The sequence below is a fragment of the Rhinoderma darwinii genome, chromosome 7, assembly GCF_050947455.1.
Source record: "Rhinoderma darwinii isolate aRhiDar2 chromosome 7, aRhiDar2.hap1, whole genome shotgun sequence".
In the NCBI taxonomy this organism is placed as follows: domain Eukaryota; kingdom Metazoa; phylum Chordata; class Amphibia; order Anura; family Rhinodermatidae; genus Rhinoderma; species Rhinoderma darwinii.
Genome location: NC_134693.1, coordinates 122,189,307 through 122,215,406, shown reverse-complemented (window position 1 = coordinate 122,215,406; position 26,100 = coordinate 122,189,307). Strand labels below are relative to the sequence as shown.

Genomic DNA, 26,100 nt, shown 5'->3' with positions numbered 1-26,100 from the left:
CTACTTCATAGATGTTCATTTGAGATCAACACTGCATGACAATGGGTTGAACTAGATGGACTTGTAGTTTTTATTTTCAACCTTACTGACTTTATTTCCTTTTCTAGCCTGCCACTGTAAGCCGCTGTGGTATGATTTATCTGGAACCCCAACAACTGGGTTGGGCTCCACTGGTGAAGTCGTGGCTCAACACCCTTCCCGATGCGTTGAAGACTAAAGAACACCTCACTCTTCTAGAGGAACTGTTCAAGTGGCTTATCCAACCTTCACTACGATTCCTCAGGAAACAGTGCAAGGTGAGCATCAAGTGTGGCCATTAGATTTATATTCTACATAAATTCAAGGTTTACTTTCTCAAAATTGTTGGTGCACTGCACAAACTGTAAAATTAATGTTTCTGTCCATTAGACAAGTAACGTTAATTCTCCATGTATTAAACAAATGTGTTTGATAAAACTGTGGTTTGGTCCAAGTTTTACTAACACTTAGATTGCAATGTAGCTTAGAATGCAATGTAGCAAGACTGTGCCCTGTTATACCTAGTCTTAAATGGACACTAACTATTCAAACAACTTATGGTAATCTAATAATATACCCGATATAGATCAACCTTATAATTTTACTTACTGTTAAAATTTAATTGTTTAATTCATACAAATTCTGTGTGAAGTTACTGCCACTAGGTGTCTCCCTTCCTGTAATCTGCTGTTTACCCCCTTTAATCAAGCAAAATACGTCCCTAGTTGCAGAGCAAAGGAGACGGATTGCAGTAGGTGGGGATTTGTCACTTCACTACCTTCCTATACAACTCTATGGAGTGGGGAGGGGGAGCATGAGGAGGGAGCAGAGAGAGTGAGTCAGCAAACAGACATGAAGCATCCAATCTATGAAGTGGGCAGGGGGAATCAGGAGCAGAGTGAGAAAGACAGAGACATGCTGGTAAGATTTCTATGTCACCTCAGTGCTGGATTCTCAGCTACACTGCTCGATACTGCTGTATAATGTCCTCCAAGCTACTGCAGTTTCTGTGTATATGTATATCATATATGTGTATATATATATATATATATATATATATATACACATGTATATATGTGTGTGTGTATGTGTATATATATATATATATATATATATATATAAATAAAATGTGTGATCGAGATAGGGGACCAGGGTTGCCTTCTTCTATGTGTGCAGTATATAGAAGACATGATAGCAGTTAGACCAGCATATATGTAGTCCGTCTGACGGCTGTTAAAACAACGAACGTCACATGGTTTCATGTACTTCAATGGGGCCGTTCACACGACTGTTGTTGCAATGGAGCGTGTGAAAGGTCAGTGAAAAAATAGGACATGTCCTATTTGTCCTATTTTTTTTTGCACTTCACGCATCCCTCCATAGACTCTAGTCTATGGGGGGTGCGTGATAATGCGTCCTGCACGGGTGCACCTCGGACGTGAGAAACTGCAGTTTTTCACGTTTGAGGTTGGCTATGTTTGTCTCAATGTAGCCTTAGAGAGAGAGCCTGCAGACTGCTAAAAAATGCAGAATACAAATCATTTAATCATTTGATCGCTTATTCTGAAAAGTCACCTGAAAAGTTAGGTACACTTTAACCTCTTAACGCCGAAGGACGGATATACCCGTCCTCTGCAGGTGCTAGTTCGCGCAGGAGGATGGATATATCCGTCCTGTGATGGCGCGGGTACTGCAACTGTACCCACGCGATCAGCGCAAGTAGCACGGCTGTTATACACAGCCTGGCACCTGCTGCAACTGCCGTAATCAAAGCGCGCTCCGATTCCGGCAGTTTAACCCATTAAATGCAGCTGTCAATAGCGACAGCGACATCTAATGTGTTTGACAGAGGGAGGGAGCTCCTTCTGTCACCCCATCGGCGCCCCCGCAAAGAAATCGCAGGTCGCCATCAGGTTTCCATGGCAGCCGGGGGCCTAACAAAGACCCCCAGGTCTGCCTTCAGCAAATGCCTGTTAGGCCTAATAGATTGCCTGTCAGTTTTACACTGACAGGCAATAATGCTTTGGTATACTAAGTATACCAAAGCATTAAAAAAGAAAAAGAGATGCCTCCAGCTCACCTTATGGACGGACCTGTGTTGAATGGTCCATTGTGCACGGGTCCTCGTGACGGCACACGATTAACTGACTGCTCATAGAAGAAAAGGGGGGTGGATCCAGCGCTGTGGTTATTAAAAATAAACTATTTCTAAGTTTTAATTGTATCCATTAAAATTAGGATCGGTTGCAAGGTTATGATGTCCTAGAATGCTGGGAGTGTAAAATAAAGTTGAATAGCCTACGCGTTTCGAACGCTGCCTGCGTTCTTATTCATGGCTTATTCATGGCTTTAATCAGCAAATAACCAACTTGTTTCCTTACAGACCTATTTTTGGATACTTTTGTCCCTCTTATTTTGTCATTGACTCTTTCAATGGGGGTCATTTATAAAAAATGGCATAGAGCATTTTTCTGGGAATGTGTGCTCATATATGGACTCGGTTTTCCATTTCATTGGCGAAAAACTGAGATCAAAATTAGACATTTTGAAAACCTGCCGCTTTATCTTTACATTTAGGTTTATTTATTTCTCAATAATAAGTCAATAGCATCTGATAATATTTAGCCTTAGTTGATATCTGAAGTGATTTATAGTAAAATCGACCTCATACCGCTATAACACAATGTCTTCCCTCACAGGAATTAGTGACAACCAGCAATGGCAATGTGGTAATATCACTCACAAGATTATTGGAAATTCTGATTTTTAATGTGGTGAGAGAAGATCCAACTAATAAGAGCATTCGTATCTGGATCATGGTAAGTATGACCAATGCACATGCAGGTATAAGCAATGCTTTCCTATGGCACAGTCTTCCTTACATTAGGTGACTTTCATTGTCAAGGCTTCCAAAAACCAAAAGAAATGCATCTGGAGAAGGCAATATTTGTGATTCAGAATTTAAACAAGAAATTCTGCATTGTTAATATTTCCTTGTCCACATACTTTGAGACCCAGTTCATATTTAGCATTTCAGTGCAGTTTTAGTATGCAATTTTCTGTAGGCAATTCATATTCGTAGACAAATCTAGGGATCACTTTCACGGGAAGACACTAACCCTATCATGAGGGATTTGCATATTAGTCACCGGTACCCTGTGAGTCAATTGGCAGAATACAGACCCCCATATACAGAAGACTATATTCTGTCTATGGAAAACACAGGCCATTGTAAGAAAACCTTTGACGTGCTGCAGGACAAACCCAGGAAATGTTATTGCTCTATTGAAACCCCCCCCCCCCGCTCTATTATTAGATTGCTCCTGCTCATAAAAGAGCTATGTGATATGGCCAAAAGTATGTGGACAAGGCATTATTTACAATGCACAATTTAAACAAGAACCAGATCCAGCCAACCTCTTTGAGGCCCAGTTCATGTATTGTAATGCAGTTTATGTATGCAATTTTTCTTTAGCCATTTATGCTCAAAGACAAAAATTTGGGGTAGTTTTCATGGTAAGACTCTAACCCTATTAGTATGTTTATGGATTGTGGAGGAAACCATAGGCTCTCTACCTCAGTGTTACCCAGCTTGGGAATTAAAAACATGAGTCTATGCCCACAGTGCTGAAAGGCTGTTTTAATGTTCTGTATCAAGGTCCTGAGCCATGACTTTTTATGGCCTTTATGCCTATACATTCACATCTGGTATTCTCTTTTTTCCACTAGGCCTGTTTTGCTTTCTCCCTGGTTTGGTCCATTGGCGGCTGCTGTGACACTGACAGCCGAGTCAAGTTTGATGCATTTTTTAAGGAAATTTTGGCAGGAAAAAACGATCAGAACCCTGTTCCGGCATCTGTGGGGAAATGGGAATGTCCATTTGATGATAAGGGCCTGGTCTATGACTATATGTATGAGGTAAAGTGTTTTCCTGAAACGAGACATCACTGAGGTTCATCTTTCATTGCTTTGGGCCTGCAAGCATCAGTGATCTCTCATCCCAAATAATATAGAGATTCTTAAAAAGTAAATGTAAAATCTCACAGGCTTTGTAAATTTGGCCTAACAAACTTTTAATATTTTTATTCTTTCAAGCTTAAAGGCAGAGGGCGCTGGATTCACTGGAATGACTTTATCAAAAACACAGCCATGTGGGACAAAAACACCAAAATCCAAGATATCATTGTGCCAACTATGGATACTGTCAGATACACCTTCCTCATGGATATGTGTGTCAAATACACCAAGTAAGTTGCTCACTATGGGTTGAGATGCTTTTTGGTGACCCGACACCATATTTGGAAATGGCGCTGACTACAACTATCGATTCTGTTATCCAAATCACTTTTTGCATGAGGGAGCCATTCTAATAATGGAGCAGGGAAGCCATAGAGTGGTGTAAAGCACGCCGCCACTAGAATCTGGAGCAGTGGAAACGGGAGTGTTCTCTGGAGTGATGAATCATCTCACTATCTGGCAGCCTGACGGATGAATCTGCAGATGACCGTAGGGCCCTAACTATTTGAACTGCATAATGCCTACTGTAAAATTGAATGGAGGAAGGATAATGGTCTTGGGCTGTTTTTTAGGGTTTGGGCCCATTTTTTCCAAGGTAATGTTAAAGGGGTTGTCCGATGGGCCAAACCTAAAACTCCCCAAAATACTTTTAAAAATGTTCCTTCATTATATGACATTATTTAAACTCACATAACATTATTTTTGGGTTGCTCACTGAACCCTGATGTCGCTGCAGACACAGTCGTCTCCTTCCAGTTATGAGGCAGGTTGTAGTCATGTTCTTGGTGACGTCTCGACACCAACAAGAGGGGAGGCAACATCATAAAGTAAGAGGAAATGGCCGAGCTTCCCCCACCACTAAAAAGACCTTTTAGACAATGATATGCTTCCAACTTGATGGCAACAGCTTAGGGAAGGCATTTTCCTGTTGTATCATGACTGTGCCCCTGTTCACAAAGCGAGCGTCATACAAACATGGTATGATGAGTTTGGTGTGGAGGAACTCAAGTGGCTGCACAGAGACCAGACCTCAACCTCATCGCACTCCTTTGGGATAAATTGGAATGCCAATTTTGAGCCAGGCCCTCTCATCCAACATCCGTGCCTGACCTGGCAAACTCTCTTTTTGGTGAATGAGCACGAATTCCCACAGACACACTACAAAATCTTGTGAAAAGACTTCCCAGAAGAGTAGAAACTATTATAGCCACAAAAGGGGCCCAACTCCTTATTATTATGGCTTTGGAATGGTATGTCCAACAAGCTCTTATAGGTGCAATAGTCAGGTGTCCTTATACTTTTGGCCAGATAGTGTCGATTTGGGAATTGCTGTAAATGCAACAGGTGAAACCTGATCCATACACCGCAAAATGTTTGTTTTTATGGTTGTCTTACTTTCCTTTTCCTTAGACCACTCTTATTTGTGGGACCAACAGGGACAGGTAAATCTGTTTATGTCAAGGACAAACTAATGAACAATTTGGACAAAGATAAATTCTTTCCCTTCTTCATCAATTTTTCTGCTCGAACCAGTGCCAGCCAGATTCAGGTATGTCTTGTTTTTACTACAATGCTTTCGGTAATCATTCAGTTCTAATTGGTGATGGGACTGCACCGTTATTAACATAAATAGCTGTATCATAAGGAAAACCCCTTCCCATATGCCCCATTATTAGACCGAGAGGAGAGCCACTAACGAGGGGCTCTCATTCTGGAATGCCCGGCATGTCCGTCTATTACATGGTCAGCCATTCATTTGAATGGCTGGCATGTAATACTACATGCATGGATGGCCGCAGCTTCCCCTGGTGATAACCGCTGATCGCCGGTGTTTTTTAAGCTAGACTCACGGGGGGTCACCTGATCACAGGATCAAGCTCTGATTTGAAAAGTGGTTGTCTTCATAAGAGCTCCCCTTTTATATTATGGGCAGATCTCAGATACAATTGTAAGGTTTGCACTTTGGTATAGTATTATAGTACTATAGTATGACTTTTATTAACCTTGCCATAACCATTTTAGAACATTGTCATGGACAGACTGGACAAAAGACGCAAAGGTGTGTACGGACCTCAGATGGGGAAGAAATGTGTCATATTTGTGGATGATATGAACATGCCAGCATTAGAAAGATATGGTGCCCAGCCTCCTATCGAGCTCTTACGTCAGTTTTTCGATCACGGGAATTGGTAATGACAAAATTGTTAGTTGTTTTTTTTCCTTTCTATATTATTCTTTCTACTAAAAACTCCTTTTTACAATCTTAAGGTATGACTTGAAGGATACCTCCAAAATCTCATTGGTGGATGTACAGCTGATTGCTGCCATGGGTCCCCCTGGTGGTGGAAGAAATGCAGTAACCCCTCGATTCTTGCGTCATTTTAATATTTTTACTATAAATGCCTTCAGTGATGAGACGATGGTCCGCATCTTCTCTGCTGTAGTGGCGTTCTATCTACGAAACAATGAATTTTCACCAGAATTTTTTACTGTCGGGAACCAAATAGTCAACGGCACAATGGAGGTAAAAAGTACTGAATTTAAATTCGAGACATATACATCACGCTGAAATTCTAAGTTTTCAAAATGAACCCTTTACGAACATGTAAGCCCTTTGCGTGATGCTGTATGGTCTGTCCATGAGGCAGTATATTTTCCCCTAGAAGCATTGCATATCCGTGTAATACGGCATGTTTAGGAACATGCCGCAGTTTTTTTTTCTCTCGTAATAGATTTTATATAAATCCGAGAAAAAAAACACTGTGGGCCTCTGTATAGAATCGGAGGCACACAAAGGTACAGGGTGGACCCATAACAGCCTATGGGTGGCTTATTACAGATCCGCACAACACAGATCTGTAATATGGCAGTGTGTGTGAGGTTTTTGGTTGATGTTCTCATAATAATAACAAATGTTTAATTAACGGTGACCATAAGGGCTTTGTACACTTTTTGAATGGAATTTTTTTTACTATTATTAAATCAATCTTTTTTGTGTTTTTAAGCAATTTTCTAATTTACTTTTATTACATTTATTTTTACTTTTTACAAGAGACACGCAGGACCCGCTCTCAGCCGAGCCGACAGTTCAGCTGAACTGATGGATTTGGCTGAGAGAGAACAATAGTGCTTCTATGTATACAAGATGCAGAGAAGCTGTATCATAAAAAGTGACAAAAAGGTAATAAAAGTCAATTAGAAAATTGCTTCAAAACACAAAACACACTGATTTAATAAGATCAAACTCAAAGGTGTACATAGCCTTTAACAGCATAGAAACAGTAAGTAGCAATACCTGGTATGTCCTTTGGAAAGAAGTATACCTTAAAGTGAATGTCCATTCGTGAACACAATTTTAATTTTTTTAATTTAAATCGGCCCATAAATATGTGTTGCTTTACTCAATATATCTTTATCAGTCGTAGGCTTGTTTTTTCTGATAGAGAACTTCAAATTGCCTGTCTGGCCATCGAGGAAAATGATACAACTCTGGCTGCTTGCAGCCACCACTAGACGGAGCTTACCGCATACTGCTTATACATTGAACTCAATAATAAAGTAGTGTGCAGTAAGCTCCTAAGCTCCCTCTAGTGGTGGCTTCAGGCAGCCAGATTTGTCTCTAAGGCAATGCAAGGGATTTGGAGCCCTGTATCAGAAAAAATATCATTTTATATATATATATATATATATATATATATATATATATATATATACTAAAATGTAATCAGCACAGAATTTAAATTCCCTTTAGCATAAAGTCTACAACTATTTAATAGTAAGAGAAAATTGCACATCTGACATAAAATCTGCTTTGTGAAATCTTTTAAGTTTTACCTTACTTATGTACTTTGGATCTATTCTAGGTTTACAAGAAAGCTATGGAGAACCTATTACCCACCCCTGCTAAATCCCATTATACATTTAATCTGCGGGATTTCTCCCGAGTGGTGCAAGGGTGTTTACTGATCAAAAAAGAGTCAGTGGGAAATAAACGTGTCATGGTGCGACTGTTTGTTCACGAAGTCTTGCGAGTGTTTTATGACCGTTTAGTCGATGACAAGGACAGATCTTGGCTCTACATGTTAATAAAAGATGTGGTGAAAGATCATTTCAAAGAAAGTTTTGAATCTGTTTTTGAGAACCTAAAGCAAGGAAATGAGCCTGTGAGTACTGAAATACTGACTGGAATACAATATATCTGTGTGAGAATAAGAATTCTGGTATCATAGTAAGACCTATCCTATCTTTATAAAGTTTTGAGTTCTATAATAATGTAGTTTGGTCTGATATTAACTGGATTTGGGCTGCCCACTGTAAATATGTGGCACGGGTTTAAGCTTGTTGCCCGAACTATTGGGCAGCTGAGTGTGGAGTGCCCAGCAGTCAGAGACTACCAGGGACCCTGGAGAGAAGACAGAAGCAGTTTTCACCACTTTTGTCTTGTCTGTACTCACGTACACCACACTCAATAAGCACCGTGTATAGAATAGAGGCAGCGGCAGCTATTAGTCCCGGTGGTCATGGGACTAGTCACTTGAAGGCTGGGATGCTGGTAGGAGGCTGCAGCTAGATCTGACTAAACCAATCACAGCCCTGATAGTGATTATAACAGGGCTCTTTTCCACTATAGCTGGGGCTGTTGCGTAGCGCTAGTTACAGTGGAAGAGTATAGTGTAAAAAAAATAAAATTAATAGTAAAGTCCCCTAAAGGTCTTGTCTGACCTTTTGAGGGACAGGCCATAATAATAAAAAAATGAAAACAGAAATAGATTAAATAAAAGTGACACTATGGCCCTGTTCACACAGCATTTTTTGCAGGCAAAAAAAAATCTGCCTCAGAATTCCGGCAGAAATTTTGAGGCAGATTTTGAACTGCCAGCACATATTTTTCTGCGTTTTTAATTTTTTTTAGAAACAAGCTCCACTGTTTTTTTCTGCATCCCATTGATTTCAATAGTAGGGCAGAGGCGGAAACTGCGGCAAGAAAGGACAAGACACACTTTTTTTTTTTTCTGAAATTGTGAGAAAATAGACATGGATCGCACAATCCACAATGTATACGTTGACCTGAGCCGCTAGGCATAATTTATAAACATGAACATCAGGTTCTTTGTTATCATTTTGATCAAACTTTATAAGCCCACTTGCCACTTCACGGTGACCTCTTTCAAAGTGGGTCCCTACTCTAACGGTTGCAGCACCGCATGGCGGCCACCGCCACCGCAGCACCGCTCCTGCAGAGGGAGCAACCCAGGGGTCCAAACGCACCCATACTATCAGACCGTGCCAAGCCTCCTTGGCTCTGGGCCACGTCCCCCCACAAGTGCAGCACCACAGCAACCGACGCCACCCCACAGCACCACAACATGTGAACTGATGGAATGAGCTCACCTTACCATGCACGCCCAGTGGACTTTTTTTTTCTGACAGCGGCTAAAAGCCGCCTGGGAAAAAAACGCCTCTGCCTCCCATTGAAATCAACGGGGGCCAAATTTGGCTGTTTTTTGGCGCTGATTCCGACGAGGTTTCTGCATCAAAATTAGCGCCAAAAAACTCAGTGTGAACTGACCCATAGAGTGCCCATTCAAAAAACACTCCCCGCGTCAATCATTGTTGTAATGCTAGCCCTGACCCAATTACCCTAAAATAGACATGTAAGATATCAAAATATACAGCTGACAACAATGATCACAAACTCTATTTTAGAGTAACATTATATTATTACCAGAAAAAAATTAGCTAAAAAGTAAGAAAGCATATAAGCCTAAAAAATCATGTGTATAAAAATCCTAAAAAAATTAAACCTGTATTGGTCACGAAAAAGACATTTAAAAAATGATGTCGCTAGTTCAATACCTAAAAAAGTTAGAGCCGCTTAACTAACGCGTGCGAAAAATGGAGAAACGCTGCCTGGTCCTGAACCGGTTAAAATGTTTTTTTTATTTTTGTGAAATTTTGCAGCTCTCAGAGGAAGACGTCAGAAACTTGCTGTTTGGCGACTACATGAATCCTGATCTTGAAGGAGATGAACGTCTTTATGCAGAGATACCAAGTGTACAGCAGTTCAATGATGTTGTGGAGAGATGTCTGGATGAATATAACCAGACCCATAAAACGCGCATGAACCTTGTTATATTCAGGTATGCTCTTACCAATAATACTAGTTACATCTAATTTGCCCTACACAAGCAAACTAGGACTATTTTAGAGGGAGCCAATGAAACTTAAGCTCTTGGTTGAGGTCCTAACTGGACTTAAGCTCCAGGTCCCTGCAGGGGTGGCTTCATATGGTTGCCTGGGCTGCCCAATTTATCACTGCAACTCCTGCAACCTATTGCAAATTTTGGCGGGAGATGCAGCTAGTAGACAGTGTCACTTTCAGGGTAGTAAAATCACCTTTGCACTTCTTTGTTTCCAATAAAAGATATGTCTTGGAACATTTATCTCGGATATGTCGGATCTTGAAGCAGCCCGGGGGTAATGCCTTGTTGGTTGGAGTCGGAGGGAGTGGACGTCAATCACTGACTCGTTTGGCTACTTCTATGGCAAAAATGAATATCTTTCAACCAGAAATTTCAAAAAGCTATGGCATGAACGAATGGAGGGAAGACCTCAAGGTACGTCTTCTATTCTACAGCTTGTTGAAATTAATACACATGCAATGCCATATTGTAATATTGACTCTTTCGTATTGAGCTAGGTGGTCATGTGGTGTAGGTAGCCCTTATGTATCATACATGGTAGCACATGTATTTTATATATATATATATATATATATATATATGTATATATACACAGTCGAGTCACATTATTATGACCACCTCCTGCTTTCGACAACGGCAGCGCGTAGCCCATGAAGGAAGTTATGTGTCGCGGGCTGGCTTGGTGTGCAATAGGTTGTCTGAACACATATCACTCGTTTCCATGGGTAAAAGGGGCGATTTATCAGAGTTGCAAACGGATAATTATTGGCTTTCGGGCCAAGGGTGGCAGTATTTCTATAACAGCGCAGTTTGTGAACAGTTCACGTGCTGCTGTTGTGAAAGTGTATCGTGAGTGGACAAACGGCACCATTGGGAATAACCGACATGGAAACTGCGGAGCACCATGTGTCATTGATGGGATGAACGTCAGCTATGAACTTGCGCGAGGGCCGAACGACACGCTACAGCGGAGCAGCTCTCTGTGAAAATCAACCAGGGGGCTAACAAACGTGTGTCTTAAACAACAGTCCAGCGAACCCTACTGCGTATGGGGCAGACAGAAGGTCAACAAACACCCTGTAACCGTTGCTGGAAGAACATAAACTGGCGGCCGCAGCGTTATGGTCTGGGGAATTTTTTTATGGCATTCTCTGGGCTCACTCATCCATGTGGAAGGCTCTGAACCGATCTGGGTATGAATCCAACATTGCAGATCATGTCCCCCCCATACATGCGGTTTGTCGTCCCTGGGGCAAATGGAATCTTCCAGCAAGACAATGCGACACGTCCCACGGCTAGAAATGTCTGACTGTGGGTGGAAGAGCACGACCAAGACTTCCAAGTACTTCCCTGGCCCCCTAATTTGGTCCTAAATTTCCATAAGTTTCAGGTGGTGGTGGCAGGAAGCATTAGAAACAACGAATAATCTAAAAAGAAGAAAACAGCCCTGCACTGGCGCATACGTAAGACAACTAATAAAGTTATAGAGAGTCATAAGTACTTTTAATAGTCACTATTTGTATGATTACTGTGGAAATAAATAAATGAGTTGCTACTGAAGTTTATGACCATGATGGATTTATAACCTTGAATATTCTCCATCCAGAGCCTACTGAGGAGTGCAGGAGTGAAAGGACAGAAGACGGTTTTTCTCATCACAGACACACAAATCAAACAGGAGGCCTTCTTGGAGGATGTGGACAGTCTGCTTAATACTGGGGAGGTTCCTAATCTTTTTGCTGCAGATGAAAAGCAGGAAATAATGGAGGTAAAGAGAATGTCACAAGTTCTGTACGGTCTCTCCTGAAATAATGCTCCAATAATTTCTGCAATTTAGTCCTCATTCACATCACATTTTTGCCCTACTTTTAGCATGTACACCAGGAAAACTACCGGCATATACACAATAAATATGTCCATAGGGCTCCATTAGCCCGACAGCTACCACAAGAGTATACTTTTGGCCTCCATCGGGCTGGTATATGTCGGTATCCTTTTTTTTTTTTCCCCCTTTCTTCTTTAGGTACGGAATAGCGTGGTAGAAGTTTAGAGACTATGAGTGAACTATGTCACTGTATGGCATCCGTATAACGTATATGTTGTGAGATTTATAATAGCTTTCAATTATGTATATTAAGCGAATGCCATAATAGACTTAACGTAGGTCTTAGATAGATTAGGCAGTTCTCCTGATATGTCCATGTTAGTAAATACTTGTATTCCCCTCTTACCTTCCATTTTTTATTTTAATAAATCAATAACATCATATTAATGTTTATTTTTTTTCCACAGCAGTATTTTGGTGCCTATTACAAATATGAAATTGTTACAACCATTTGAATACATTAACGCTGAGCAGGCTCTGTAGAAGCATCACTTGTCTGCCCAGCATCTTCTCTAGCGCACTCCTTGTCAGTACAGACAGGAAAATAATGCAAGAAAGGCAAACAGTTATTTTAAAGCCCTGTAGGAATTTTATAGAGTAACTTGCTTCAGGAAACTTTTGACATGTCAGTAGTTTTGATCGGTAGGGCTCCGGGTGCCGAGATCCCCACTGATTGCTGAAATGAATGGGCAGAAGCGCTCACCCAAGAACTTCTGCCTCTTCAGCTGCCATGGGCAATGCTAGCATGCCTGAAGATGGGCTCACATAGAAAATCTATGAGCAGCTACTAGCATTAATGATCACCATTGGAGAGGCAGGAGCACTTGGGTGAGCCCTTCTGCTCGTTCGTTTCAGTGATCAGTGGGGGTCTCAGCACCCGGACCCCACCCGATCAAAACTTCTTTTTAAGGGAAGAGCAGGGGGCATTGGCCAAGTCTTCTGAAAGACCCTCTCTTTCATGCAGACCTTCTATACAGATGCTCTGGACAAAAGTACAGATTTGTCTTTGATATGTTTAAATACTGTAAATTAAAAGGTAAAATGAATAAATCATATTTTAGCACTGTAAATAAAAGAACAGAAAGGTGACAGGTCCTCATTAAAACATGCACATCACACTACATGATATGGTCATTGCTCATTGTGTCGCTCCTGTACCTTGCATTATATTCATCATTACAGGGAGTTCGTCCTGCGGCTCAAGCTGGAAATAAAAACATTGACCTCAGCCCTTTGGCTCTTTTTGCCTTTTTTGTGAACCGCTGTAAAGAAAATCTTCACATAGTAGTAGCTTTCAGCCCGATTGGAGATGCATTTCGCAACCGCCTAAGACAGTTCCCATCGCTTATCAACTGCTGTACTATAGACTGGTTCCAGGTATGTTCAGACACCTCATGTTGTACAATAAGGCGGTTGTCAATTTAGTTATCCTATGATTATTGATGACTGTATTCCGTTTTCTTGTCTTATAGCCATGGCCAGAAGATGCCCTCGAGAGGGTGGCAGTAAAGTTTTTGGAAACCCTTGAACTCACCAATATTGAGCACCAGGAAGTGGTTCCCATCTGTAAACACTTCCACACGTCCGCCATAGCGTTGTCAGAGAAGTAATTCTTCCATTTATTTGTATCCCAAATAAATTTAATTCTTTCAGGTCAAATATCAGTGATAGTGTTCAGGTAGGTAGATAACAGTTTCATTGCATGCCCTGCAGAAAACCTCCCAGTGCCTTAAGGTGAATGCCTACCTTTTATCACTATGTCGTTTTTAGGTCCAGAAGTCTGTGCTGATTAATTTCTTAATATATATGTGCATAGGAGCTTTGTTTTTTCTCATACAGAGCTACAAATCCCCTGCATAGAGATAGATAGATAGATAGATAGATAGTCAGCGCAGCGTCTAGCAGGACATTTCCCAGCACTTCATGCTTCCCTCTGCTGACAAGCTTTATGGAGATGCTGATTTCATTTTCCAGCAGGACTTGGCACCTGCCCACACTGCCAAAAGTACCAATACCTGGTGTAATAACCACAGTATCACTGCGCTTGATTGGCCAGTAAACTCGCCTGACCTAAACCCCATAGAGAATCTATGGTGTATTGTCAAGAGGAAGATGAGATACACCAGACCCAACAATGCAGACGAGCTGAAGGCCGCTATCAAAGCAACCTGGGCTTCCATAACACCTCAGCAGTGCCACAGGCTGATCGCCCCCATGCCACGCCGCATTGATACCACCTCAGCAGTGCCACAGGCTGATCCCCCTCCATGCCACGCCGCATTGATACCACCTCAGCAGTGCCACAGGCTGATCGCCCCCATGCCAAGCCGCATTGATACCACCTCAGCAGTGCCACAGGCTGATCCCCCTCCATGCCACGCCGCATTGATACCACCTCAGCAGTGCCACAGGCTGATCCCCTCCATGCCACGCCGCATTGATACCACCTCAGCAGTGCCACAGGCTGATCGCCCCCATTCCACGCCGCATTGATAACACCTCAGCAGTGCCACAGGCTGATCACCTCCATGCCACGCCGCATTGATACCACCTCAGCAGTGCCACAGGCTGATCGCCCACATGCCAAGCCGCATTGATACCACCTCAGCAGTGCCACAGGCTGTTCCCCTCCATGCCACGCCACATTGATACCACCTCAGCAGTGCCACAGGCTGATCGCCTCCATGCCACGCCGCATTGATGCAGTAATTCATGCAAAAGGAGCCCCGACCAAGTATTGAGGGCAGATACTGTACATACTTTTCAGTAGGCCAACATTTCGGTATTAAAAATCATTTTTGAAATTGGGCTTATATAATATTCTAATTTTCTGAGACACTAAATTTTAGGTTTTCATTAACTGTTACCATAATCATCAACATTAAAAGAAAAAAATGCTGGAAATAGATCCCTCTGTGTGTAATGAATCTAGAATATATGAGTTTCACTTTTTGAATTGAATACTGAAATAAATTTACTTTTTGATGATATTCTAATTCATTGAGAAGGACTAGTATTGTCAAATTAATCAGTTCAGAATTTTGACCCAAAATATAACATGATAAAAGTTTGAGATTACCTTTAAAGTCATATCCTTTTTTTGAATGGCTTTTTCACCCTTTAGTTAGCATGTTTATATTTCAGTAAACCTAAATTATTATAACCCGGTTTAGCAAATCAAAAATCATATATGACTTATTTTGACCCAGGCTTATCTATTGAAGTATCTGTTCAAGAATAATACAGATTTGGAGAAGTATATACAATCTTTTGCAAAGTGTTTCCTTGAACCTTTGAGCAATGAGTCTTATAACAGAATCTTGATTTTCAATGACAAATTCTTTTCATGCTCTAGTTTTTGTCCATGACTTTAGCTATACCTGGATGTCGCACAAAAAATAATCAGAAAACCGGTGCAAGGAATTGATGCAGACAATTTTTGCAAGTCTGTCACATGGAAGGAATACAATCCAAAGTTTTTTGTAAAGTTATATATAGGAAGGTTAGCTAGTCCATGTTTTAATATAATATGGATTTTTGTTCTACCACATTCAGGTTTTTGGGAGAGTTGGGAAGACACAATTATGTTACTCCGACTTCTTACCTGGAGCTGATTGCTGCTTTCCGCCAGCTGTTATCTCAGAAGCGAGACACGGTGATGAAAGCAAAAAAGAGATATACCAATGGATTGGATAAGCTGGCATTCGCTGAATCTCAGGTGAGTATTAGGGTGACTTACACCCCTACGATTTATTATGCGGATTCATTCAGCACAATGCTGAAAACATTTGTGTGGACAGACAAACCATATTAGAAACATTCATAGTACCTGTAAACCTCCTTTCAGAGCCATTCATGAGAATCTAAAGTTAAATAACACAATTATTTCTGCCGCCACTAGGGGGAGCTCACTGCATATGGATTTGTTATAGAGTTCAATGTGAGCTGTATAAATTCCAATGCAGTGATGGCCCCTAGTGATGGCTGGAGGCAAACTATGTAACTATTCCTGTGTAAAGGGAATCAGGGGATTCTGTACCCTTGTAATGACAGGGATAGGGAAACAGACAAGTGAGCCCTAATCTACCCGCCACTCAGTCCCTGCCTACTTGCAACGACCCGCCCTAGGCGACGGGGTACAACTGGGTGACGGTCCCTACACTCAATAAGTGCACGACAGACAACAGACAAGGAAACACAGAACAAAGGGAAACGGGGCAGTTGCCCACGGCAACACCGTGAGCAACAAGAGTAGTAAACGAGCCGAGTCAAACCAGGAGAGTACGAGGTGCCAAACGTAGAGCAGGAGAGTAGTGAACAAGCCGAGTCAAACCAGGAGTGTACGAGGTACCAAACGCAGAGCAGAAGAGTAGTCAGTAAGCCAGGGTCAATACGAAGCAGGGACAAGTAGTTCAAGAAGCTGCAGCAGGGCCAGGAAACCAACAGAGAAGAGTCACAAGCAAGGAGGAACAGGAAAGGCAGGATAAATAGACAGAGGGCGGGAGCTAGCTCCGTCTGGCCAGGCTGTGATAGGCTCTCCCACTCCTAAGCCTGCCATCCTGAGTGGTGGAAGATGGAGTCAGTCTCACAGACATAGAAGCAGGTGCAGACTGATTACCTATGGGCGTGGATACAGAAGCTGTGCCTGGCAGATCCTTAACAACCCTGTTAAAGAATTTTGGACCTATACAGCTTAAAAGCTATGTACACATTCAAAAGCGATTTTTATTTATTTATTTATTTTCATAAAAAGGTCAATCAGTGTGTTTGGTGCAACTTTCAAATTAGTTTTTCTTAAAAATAATTTTTACTTTTTGAGATACAGCTGCTTTGTATCCTATATACAGAGCAGCTGTATCATGCGCTGAGACCTGAATCCGTCAGTCCCGCGGGACTGACGGGTTCAGTGTCAGCGGGTCCTGCGTGTCTCTGACACACAGGATCCACCTGTAATCGATCACATCTGAGTTATGAAATATACCTTTGTGGCAACATGTAAATGCAGCCTTATTCACGTACTCCTTACCAGTTTCTGATTGCCAACAAGACACTTTAGGTAGTCACATATGGCCCATTTGCTAAGCATTTTCCAGTATCTGTTAAGTTATGAGTTTGTAATGTTTCTCTGGGATTATAGCCAGGTAGCAGTAACGGCGGCTTTGTCTATAGTCGTAATATTTTCCTTGTGTTTGAATTATATCTGATTAATAAAGAAATAAAGTTCTCCATAACCATCTAAATAATTCATTTTGTCTTTCGTACATTTCTATGGGGGTTTGTATTAGGGCGTTCCTTGTAGGGTTCCCATATACACGTTAACAACTCGCTCAAAAAACGGTTTATCTAGAAAACGTAGTCCGCTGCCTGTTCAACCTTCTCTCGTTTGTTGTAAGTTAATCATCTTTATGCTTTGCTTAGGTTGGAGAAATGAAGAAAGAACTGGTCGACCTACAGCCCAAACTGGAAGAGGCCAAAGTTGAAAATGCAGAAATGATGCAGGTAATGGCAATATGAAACAGATCAATTCAGGGGAACTGTAGAAAGGGAGACCATAGAAACTCGAATTAACCCCCGATATTTTGTTATTTTATTTGTAATTGTTAAATATCAAATGCACTAACCCGTCCAATAGTAGTCCGGATAGTACAACAGTGGCGATGGCCTGAATTGGAAGTTTTTGGCCAATTACTTTTTAAGGTAAAATCAACATTTCTTAAATACAGGTGAATTGTTGAGGAATTTCTGCTGAGCATGCGGCAGTGTTTGTCTATATTGCCATAGCTGTGTACATGGATGGTGATAAATACATGTAGCTGTTCTTTAGGGTGCCCATAAATTTAGAGAATTGTCAGCAGGATCCGGCTGACTATCTAATGTGTATAGGGAAGTCCTGACGCTCCCCCGACATCTGCCATCGGGGAAAGTATGATCCGGCATGTTGTATTTAAACATGTCCGATCCTTCTTAGACGGAGTGCTGTGCACTACCCCGAAGGAGATCAATAAGATCTTCTGTGATTTTTATTCTGCACTGTATAGTTCAAAATGCTGTGGTCCAGTGGGTGCTATAGAGGGTGTTTTTTACACTCCCTTCCCTTATGGCGTCTGTCAGCTGCTCAGGCAATTGAGTTAGATAGCCCAATTATAGTTGAGGAAATAGATGCCGCTATTCAATCCTTGCCCTCGGGTAAAACTCCGGGACTTGATGGACTGGGGGGTGAGTGGTATTGGGCCAATAGTGATGTTTTGGTTCCGAGACTTCGGGACGTCTATTCTGGTGCTCTGGAGTTGGGTGTTTTGCCGGCATCTATGCGGGAGACACTTATTGTGGTGGTGTTGAAGCCAGGGAAGGACCCTACTCTACCAGATTCTTACCGTCCTATTTCACTTGTTAATTCCGATGCTAAGATACTAGCCAAAATCCTTGCTAATAGATTAAAGAAGATTATAATGTCTTTAGTTCACCCTGACCAAACGGGCTTTATGCCGGGGAAGAGTACGGACATTAATACCCATAGGTTGTTCTTGAATATTGATGCGGCGGGGGGAGATGTATCTCCTGGGTTCGTTCTCTCTCTGGATACATATAAGGCCTTTGACTCGGTTGAGTGGAGGTATTTATGGCTGCTCCTTTCCAGGTTAAATTTTGGTCCGAGGTTTCTGGATCTGGTTCGTCTCCTATATGAGGGACCTTGTGCTAGGGTGAGAACGAATCTGGATATATCTGACTTCTTTTTATTGGGACGTGGTACCCGTCAGGGATGCCCACTATCCCCGCTGTTGTTTGCCCTTGCCATAGAACCCCTGGCAGTGGCTGACCACCAATTCGCTGACATTCGTGGTATTCCTAGAGGCCGCATAACAGAGAAAATATCTCTATGCAGATGACACTTTGGTGTATTTGGCGGATGATTGGTTTCTCTCCTTGAGCTGATTGATACATTCGGCAGCTTTTCTGGTCTAGCAGTGAACTGGGCCAAATCCGTTATGTTTCCACTTGCTCCTGGTTATTGCTCCCACCAGAACCTCCCTGTACTATTGCAGATAGTCTCCCAATTTACATATCTAGGGATCGAGATCTCCCTTAATATAGCGAGATATGGGGAACTGAACCTTGACCCTTTGGTGGTAGCCACTGAGAGACAGTTGAACGCCTGGAGGAACCTTCCGCTGTCACTGTGTGGACAAATTAATTTATTTAAGATGATATACTTACCTAAATTTTTATATTTATTTTGTGCCGGTCCTGTTGTGTTGCAGAATAAATTCTTTAAACAGCTAGATCGTATACTGCGATCGTTTTATTGGCAGGGTGGCGTTCCTAGGTTCAGCCTTAGTCTATTGCAGGCCCCTAAACGACGGGGGGAATGGCGGCATTAAATCTTCATATATACTATTTAGCTTCTCAACTGGTGATTGCATGTTGGTGGATAGATGTAGATCTGAGTAATGCAGCCACTGCACTGGCAGGTGCGCTTATGACTTCGTATGAAAGTCTGACTAACTTGTTATATAGATTTAAATCCCCGGGTTGCGTACCACTGCCACTTTGGACAGTGGCTGTGGCTTGGAGGAGCACACGCTCAGCTAAAGGTGACTACGGTCCCCTCATACTCACCTAGGACTCCACTTTGGAATAATCCTTGGTTGCCTCATCTTGAATCGCTGCCGGGAGCGGTGATGGGGTCGGGGCAGGGGTCAAATTCCTGGGTCAGGTGTTCACTGCAGATTTGGGCCTTGTATCCTTTTCCGAACTTAAGGATAGCTTTAACATTTCAGGGAAAGTTTTCTTTCACGATCTCCAGCTACGGCATGCCTGGCGTGCCCAATTTGGCTCTATGTCACCTCAGGTGGGTTTCTCTAAGCTAGAGGACCTTCTTGGTGCTCCAGATCTCTCAAAAGTCCTCACTCAATTGTACACCCTCATGACATCCATGGGTGCTAGACCCTTTGATAAGGCTTATATGCAATGGAGGGGTGATGTCCCCAACTTGACAGAGGAGGACTGGTGGGAGGTAGAATCCTCTTTTTTTGATTCGGTGGTGAGTGCACGGGACTTTCTCATACAATCTTGGTTTTTGCATAGGATCTATTACACGCCAGTTAGGCTTAAGAGGATGGGGACATTGGCTTCAGATAGTTGTTTTCGTTGCCAGTCGGAGGTCGGTACCTATCTACATTGTGTGTGGTTGTGTCCCAGAGTTGCCCCCTTTTGGTCAGAGGTACTGGAATTTCTTCATACCCATTATGAGTTACCGCGACGTCTTACCCCTCAGATGTGCCTCTTGGGCATTATGGATGAAGTAACACAAAACCATTATGATAGGATATTCTTTCGCTTTGTTCTCTTTTGTGCCCGGAAAGATTGTAATTATGGCTTAGAAGAATACAGAAAGTCCGAGTTTACTACACTGGCAGCAACTGGTGAATAAATATATACCTATGTATAAAATACTATGAAAAAGAGAGAAAATTGCCTCCAGCTCACCTTGTTTTAGCTAGCTTGCTTGCTTAGATGACTCCGCACAGATCCTCGTGTCGGCTCACGACAAATAGACAACGGCAAAGAAGGGGTGGATCCAGCGTAGATGTATATAAAATAGAAACTAATTCCAAGTTTAATTGATCAAAAAATCTAAAAGTCAGGACTTGGTTAGAAGTGTAAAATCCTGGGGTGTAAGGAGAAAATATCATAGGTAGAGAGAGCCTACGCGTTTCTGACGCTTCCTTAGTCATGGCTGATAATGCTATAAAATACTATACCTGAGCAGAAAATGTCCAGATAAATTCTTGAATATTCGGTCCAGATGGTTGGAGACCCTAGAAATTCTGGTTTAATGGTCACTTGAGAGTGACGGAGCTGTGTGTGGGGGGGGTCAGAGCATAAGGATGACTGTGAGTGAATGTTAGTTTGATTCAGTCAGGCTGTCGGAGATGGTAATTTTGCATATCCTGTCAATGTCATACAATGCATTTGCTCTGGGTTGACATTTTTATACGGTACTAATGCCTTTCTGAATGTCTTTGTTTTGTATTGATTTTATATTGGTACGTGTTTTGTACAACAAATGTTTTGAAAGTAAAGCCTTTTAAAAAAAACATGTCCGATCCTTTGTTCCCGCGGGAGATACAGTGTCTGGCAGCTGCTTATTTCCCATTTCCCATTGAAAACGCATGCGCGCTCCGTTGAGCCGAATATGCATGTGTATGGGGGAGGAAAAGGTCACGTGGCAACTGATGAACTGATACGATGCTAGTGCTTCATATTTACATGCCATTTTTCGGGTATGAAACCAGTGATAAAACATTTATGCTGTCAGCTCACATCATGGAATTTGAAATGTACCTTTACTGGGTTAAGCGTTAAAACAGAGAGGTGGAGGATCAGCAGATAAGGCCTTAAAAACAATTGTCAGAGATATGCGGATTTATGTAATAATAAAAGCTTGTTGTCTAAGGGCTCATTCAGACAAGCATAATACTCATCTGTATGCTGTGCGTTGAAATAACTCACAGTACACGGAACCATTCATTTCAATGGGGCTATTCAGACATGCGTGAGTGTCCGCAGCGAGGGTCCGTTGTATGAAACTCACTACATGTCCTATATTGGTGCGTTTTGCACACCTAGTTGCCTATTAAAGTCTATTGGTGCGTGAAAACCACGAACAGCACACGGACGACCTCTTTGTGCTGTCCGTGTTTCACGCATCAGTTACATAGAAAAGCAGAGAAATACATTCGAAAAAAAGTGCTTGCACGGAAGTGAAAAACGCATGCCACACGCAAAGCACACGGATGCCACTATGCAACGCACACGGACATGAAATGTAGGAAAAACTTTGCATTTTTTACGCTCGCAAATCGGACACGCTCGTCTGAATGTAGCTTAGGGTCCTTTTAGGCGGGCCAATGATCGGGCAAACGCTCGTTCATCTGCTGATCGTATCATTTATGCAGCAAGAAATATTATCGTTGTCGGCAGCCCATCTCCCTGTGTAAACAGGGAGACGTGCTGCCGACATGATGGAAATGTATGGGGACGAGCGATCGTAATAACGTTCGCTCATCCCCATACATTACTGATAATTGCTCCGTGTGAAAGGAGCAAACGAGCGCCGATCAACGAGCTGTCTCGTTGATCGGCGCTAGTTTTCATGGCCCATATCGGGCTGTGTAATAGGACCTTTATGAAGCCTTAGATGACTGATGACCTCTGAAAAGTGCCATCCTTCATTATGGCCCGTGGAGATAGTGGTTGGATATCAGAGGCTACGCTGCAATATATATGCAGAATTAAAGAAGTATTCCGGATTATATAAAAAAAGGTTCTTTTTTGTAAACGGAAATGTTAACCAATTTTCCAATATACTTTATGGATCAACTCCATGGTTTTCAAGATCTCTGCTTGCAGTTACTTATTGCTTCCTTTATTGTTTACTTTCAGTGGATGAAATTCTGTCCATGGTCATGTGATCGACACAGATGCACGGCTCGTTACAAGCTCTGATACTGTAAGGGCTCGTCCACACGCTGCGGAATTGCTGCGATTTTTCCGTCTTTTATTGCGGACGGAAAAAACACAGCAGAATACAGTAGCAGCATAGTGGATGAGATTGAACAAATCTCATCCAGATTCTGCGTAAAAATTCCGTGCAGAAATTGACCTGCGGTGCATATTTTTCGGACCGCAGCACGTCAATTCCTGCTGTGGAAAATGAACAGAATTGCTGCGTTTTTCAGAGGAGATGTCACCATCTCCTTGCATTGTGAATTACGCAGCAAAATACGCAGCATTTTTTTGCCGTAAAAAAACGCAGAAAATGGTGCGTTTTAGCCGCAGCGGAAAGTCTGCTACTTTCAACGGAATTGCTGCAGAAATTTCCTGCAGCAAGTCTATTGTGTGTGGACAAACCCTAACTGTAATCAGTCCCGTACCTGTGTGATTATCACATGACCAGGACAGATTTTTATCCGCTGGAAATAAACAATGAAAGAGACTGCAAGCAGAGATCTTAGAAAGCCACAAGGAATTGATACAGCGTATAAAAGTGTATTTGAGAATTGCATAACCTTTCATCATACAATGTCTGCGGGATCTTTGCAAGGAGAACCAGTAACCCACTGAGCGGCGCGTCAAAGGCATCTCACCCAGCTAAGCAGTACCCTGCTCTGTACTATTTAGGAGCCAAAGGTGTCTCTGGTTTGGCTGATATCCTTAGTCATGCTTCAAGGCCTCTTTCATGGGTCGGACATTGACTTACTGGGTAGCAACCTATAAGTGACGCTAGAGAGACCGTCTTCTTCCTTCTGGGGAAGAGATATTTTGCATCCTACAATGAATAAGCTTTATTTTTCTGAAACTGTAATACCCCTTTAATAACTCATTATACATAGAACTTACATCCAATTATAGGTTTTCTATTAGGAAAGTTTGAACCTGTCTTATAATTGCAGATCATAGAAAAAGAGTCTGCACAGGTGGAAGCAAAAAGTAAAGTGGTCCGAGCAGATGAAGAAGTGGCCACCCAGAAAGCCACCGAGGCCCAAGCTCTGAAAAACGAATGTGAAAGTGAACTGGCAGAAGCCATCCCTGCCCTGGAGGCTGCTATGTTTGCCTTGGACACTTTGAAAGTAAGATCTCCAAAGTCAGGCCATTAACTGGTAGTATAATAACAATATTACGATACTGGATTGTTAACGGCTATCTATACACATTATGTTAGCCATCAGATATCACCATCGTAAAAACTATGAAGAGTCCCCCATCGGGTGTGAAACTTGTCATGGCTGCTATTTGCGTCATGAAAGAAATCAAACCAGAGAGGATGAATGACCCGGCAGGGACTGGACAGAGGGTAAGTGCCTTAACTTGTATACTGGGTTTGGTAGTATGATTTTATATGATTTTTTTTTTTTATAATTAATTCATTATTTTATAGATATTTGATTACTGGGGACCTAGTAAAAGAGTGCTGGGAGACATGAACTTTCTCAAAGACCTGCGGGAATACGACAAGGACAATATTCCGGTAAATAAATTAAAAAAAATTGATAAAAAAAAACAACTGCCGTTATTTCCATAAAACATATTTTTGCCTCAATGCAGGTGTCAGTAATGCAGAAGATCCGGAGTGAATATATCACCAATCCTGACTTTGATCCAGCCAAAGTAGCGAAAGCGTCTTCTGCAGCAGAAGGATTATGCCGGTGGATTCTTGCTATGGAAGTCTATGACAGAGTTGCAAAGGTATTAGGATAAATGGCTCTGTCACAACTGATACATAGACAAATTCTATCTGTATCCAATGAGGCTTCATGCACACGACTGTGCCCATAATTACGGGCACGGCCAGCAGCGGACAGCAGGCTGTTTTTACGGGCCGTGCTCCCATTATAAAGTATAGGGGCACGGTCCATAAAATAAAAAAATAGGACATGTCCTATTTTTTTCGGCAGGTTTCTATGGCACGGACACCCTCCCGTAGACATACGGGAAGGTGTCCGTCGGCCATAGAAATAAATGTGCCGGAATTACGGACCGGAATTACGTTCCATAATTACGGCCGATTTTACGGTCATGTGCATGGGGCCAGAGTCTTCTTGATGTTCTCTTGTAATCACTTATCATCTGTAATTTCTTAGGTTGTTGCTCCCAAGAAAGCTCGTCTAGCAGAGGCCCAGCAGTCATTGTCTGAAACAATGTCTGTATTGAACCAGAAGAGGGCAGAGCTAAAAGAGGTCGAGGATCGATTAGCTGCCCTTCAAGAAACATTTCGAGAAAAAACTGAGGAGAAGGCTCGGCTGGAGTTCCAAGTAGATTTGTGTGCTAAGAAACTAGAACGAGCAGAGAAGCTGATAGGAGGACTTGGTGGAGAAAAACACAGGTTTGCCTAGTTATTGTCACATTTTTACTGTCACTATACACATTATAGAGCGGAATTCCCTTATAATTGTGGACTAAATATTACAAAGTATATAAGGCCGCAACATTTCTGGTGCTTTAAAGTAATCAAGTGCCGACAAAAAGCCTTTGGAGTAAAAATCTACCCCACTTGTGAAGTTTAAGTCTTTATAGACTACATAAATATACTCTTCTATAATCCAAGCTTAAAGAGGCTCTGTCACCAGATTTTGCAACCCCTATCTCGTCTTGCAGCAGATCGGCGCTGCAATGTAGATTACAGTAACGTTTTTATTTTTTAAAAACGAACATTTTTGGCCAAGTTATGACCATTTTTGTATTTATGCAAATGAGGCTTGCAAAAGTCCAAGTGGGCGTGTTTAAAGTAAAAGTCCAAGTGGGCGTGTATTATGTGCGTACATCGGGGCGTTTTTACTACTTTTACTAGCTGGGCGTTCTGATGAGCAGTATCATCCACTTCTCTTCAGAACGCCCAGCTTCTGGCAGTGCAGACACAGCGTGTTCTCGAGGGATCACGCTGTGACGTCACTCACTTCCTGCCCCAGGTCCTGCATCGTGTCGGCCACATCGGCACCAGAGGCTACAGTTGATTCTGCAGCAGCATCAGCGTTTGCAGGTAAGTAGCTACATCGACTTACCTGCAAACGCCGATGCTGCTGCAGAATCAACTGTAGCCTCTGGTGCCGATGTGTCCTCGCTCATCCGACACGATGCAGGACCTGTGAGTGACGTCACAGCGTGATCTCTCGAGAACACGCTGTGTGTCTGCACTGCCAGAAGCTGGGCGTTCTGAAGAGAAGTGGATGATACTTCTCGTCAGAACGCCCAGCTAGTAAAAGTAGTAAAAACGCCCCGATGTACGCACATAATACACGCCCACTTGGACTTTTACTTTAAACACGCCCACTTGGACTTTTGCAAGCCTCATTTGCATAAATACAAAAATGGTCATAACTTGGCCAAAAATGCTCGTTTTTTAAAAATAAAAACGTTACTGTAATCTACATTGCAGCGCCTATCTGCTGCAATAGGAGATAGGGGTTGCAAAATCTG

The 26,100-nt window shown here is 42.2% G+C and overlaps 1 protein-coding gene across 1 annotated transcript in view; it reads left to right on the top strand.

The window, feature by feature from the left end:
- DNAH12 (dynein axonemal heavy chain 12) overlaps positions 1–26,100 on the top strand; it is a 97,035-nt gene that overhangs the window by 46,905 nt on the left and 24,030 nt on the right. Inside the window, exons 34-53 of the mRNA XM_075833926.1 lie at positions 108–296; positions 2,718–2,837; positions 3,748–3,936; positions 4,114–4,265; positions 5,446–5,584; positions 6,058–6,224; positions 6,304–6,559; positions 7,899–8,198; positions 9,997–10,175; positions 10,460–10,652; positions 11,845–12,006; positions 13,306–13,500; positions 13,596–13,729; positions 15,679–15,841; positions 17,542–17,622; positions 23,580–23,756; positions 23,849–23,980; positions 24,065–24,154; positions 24,232–24,372; positions 24,768–25,009. Coding sequence (XP_075690041.1) covers positions 108–296; positions 2,718–2,837; positions 3,748–3,936; positions 4,114–4,265; positions 5,446–5,584; positions 6,058–6,224; positions 6,304–6,559; positions 7,899–8,198; positions 9,997–10,175; positions 10,460–10,652; positions 11,845–12,006; positions 13,306–13,500; positions 13,596–13,729; positions 15,679–15,841; positions 17,542–17,622; positions 23,580–23,756; positions 23,849–23,980; positions 24,065–24,154; positions 24,232–24,372; positions 24,768–25,009 — 3,401 coding nt within the window. The remainder of the gene's footprint in view (positions 1–107; positions 297–2,717; positions 2,838–3,747; positions 3,937–4,113; positions 4,266–5,445; positions 5,585–6,057; positions 6,225–6,303; positions 6,560–7,898; positions 8,199–9,996; positions 10,176–10,459; positions 10,653–11,844; positions 12,007–13,305; positions 13,501–13,595; positions 13,730–15,678; positions 15,842–17,541; positions 17,623–23,579; positions 23,757–23,848; positions 23,981–24,064; positions 24,155–24,231; positions 24,373–24,767; positions 25,010–26,100) is intronic.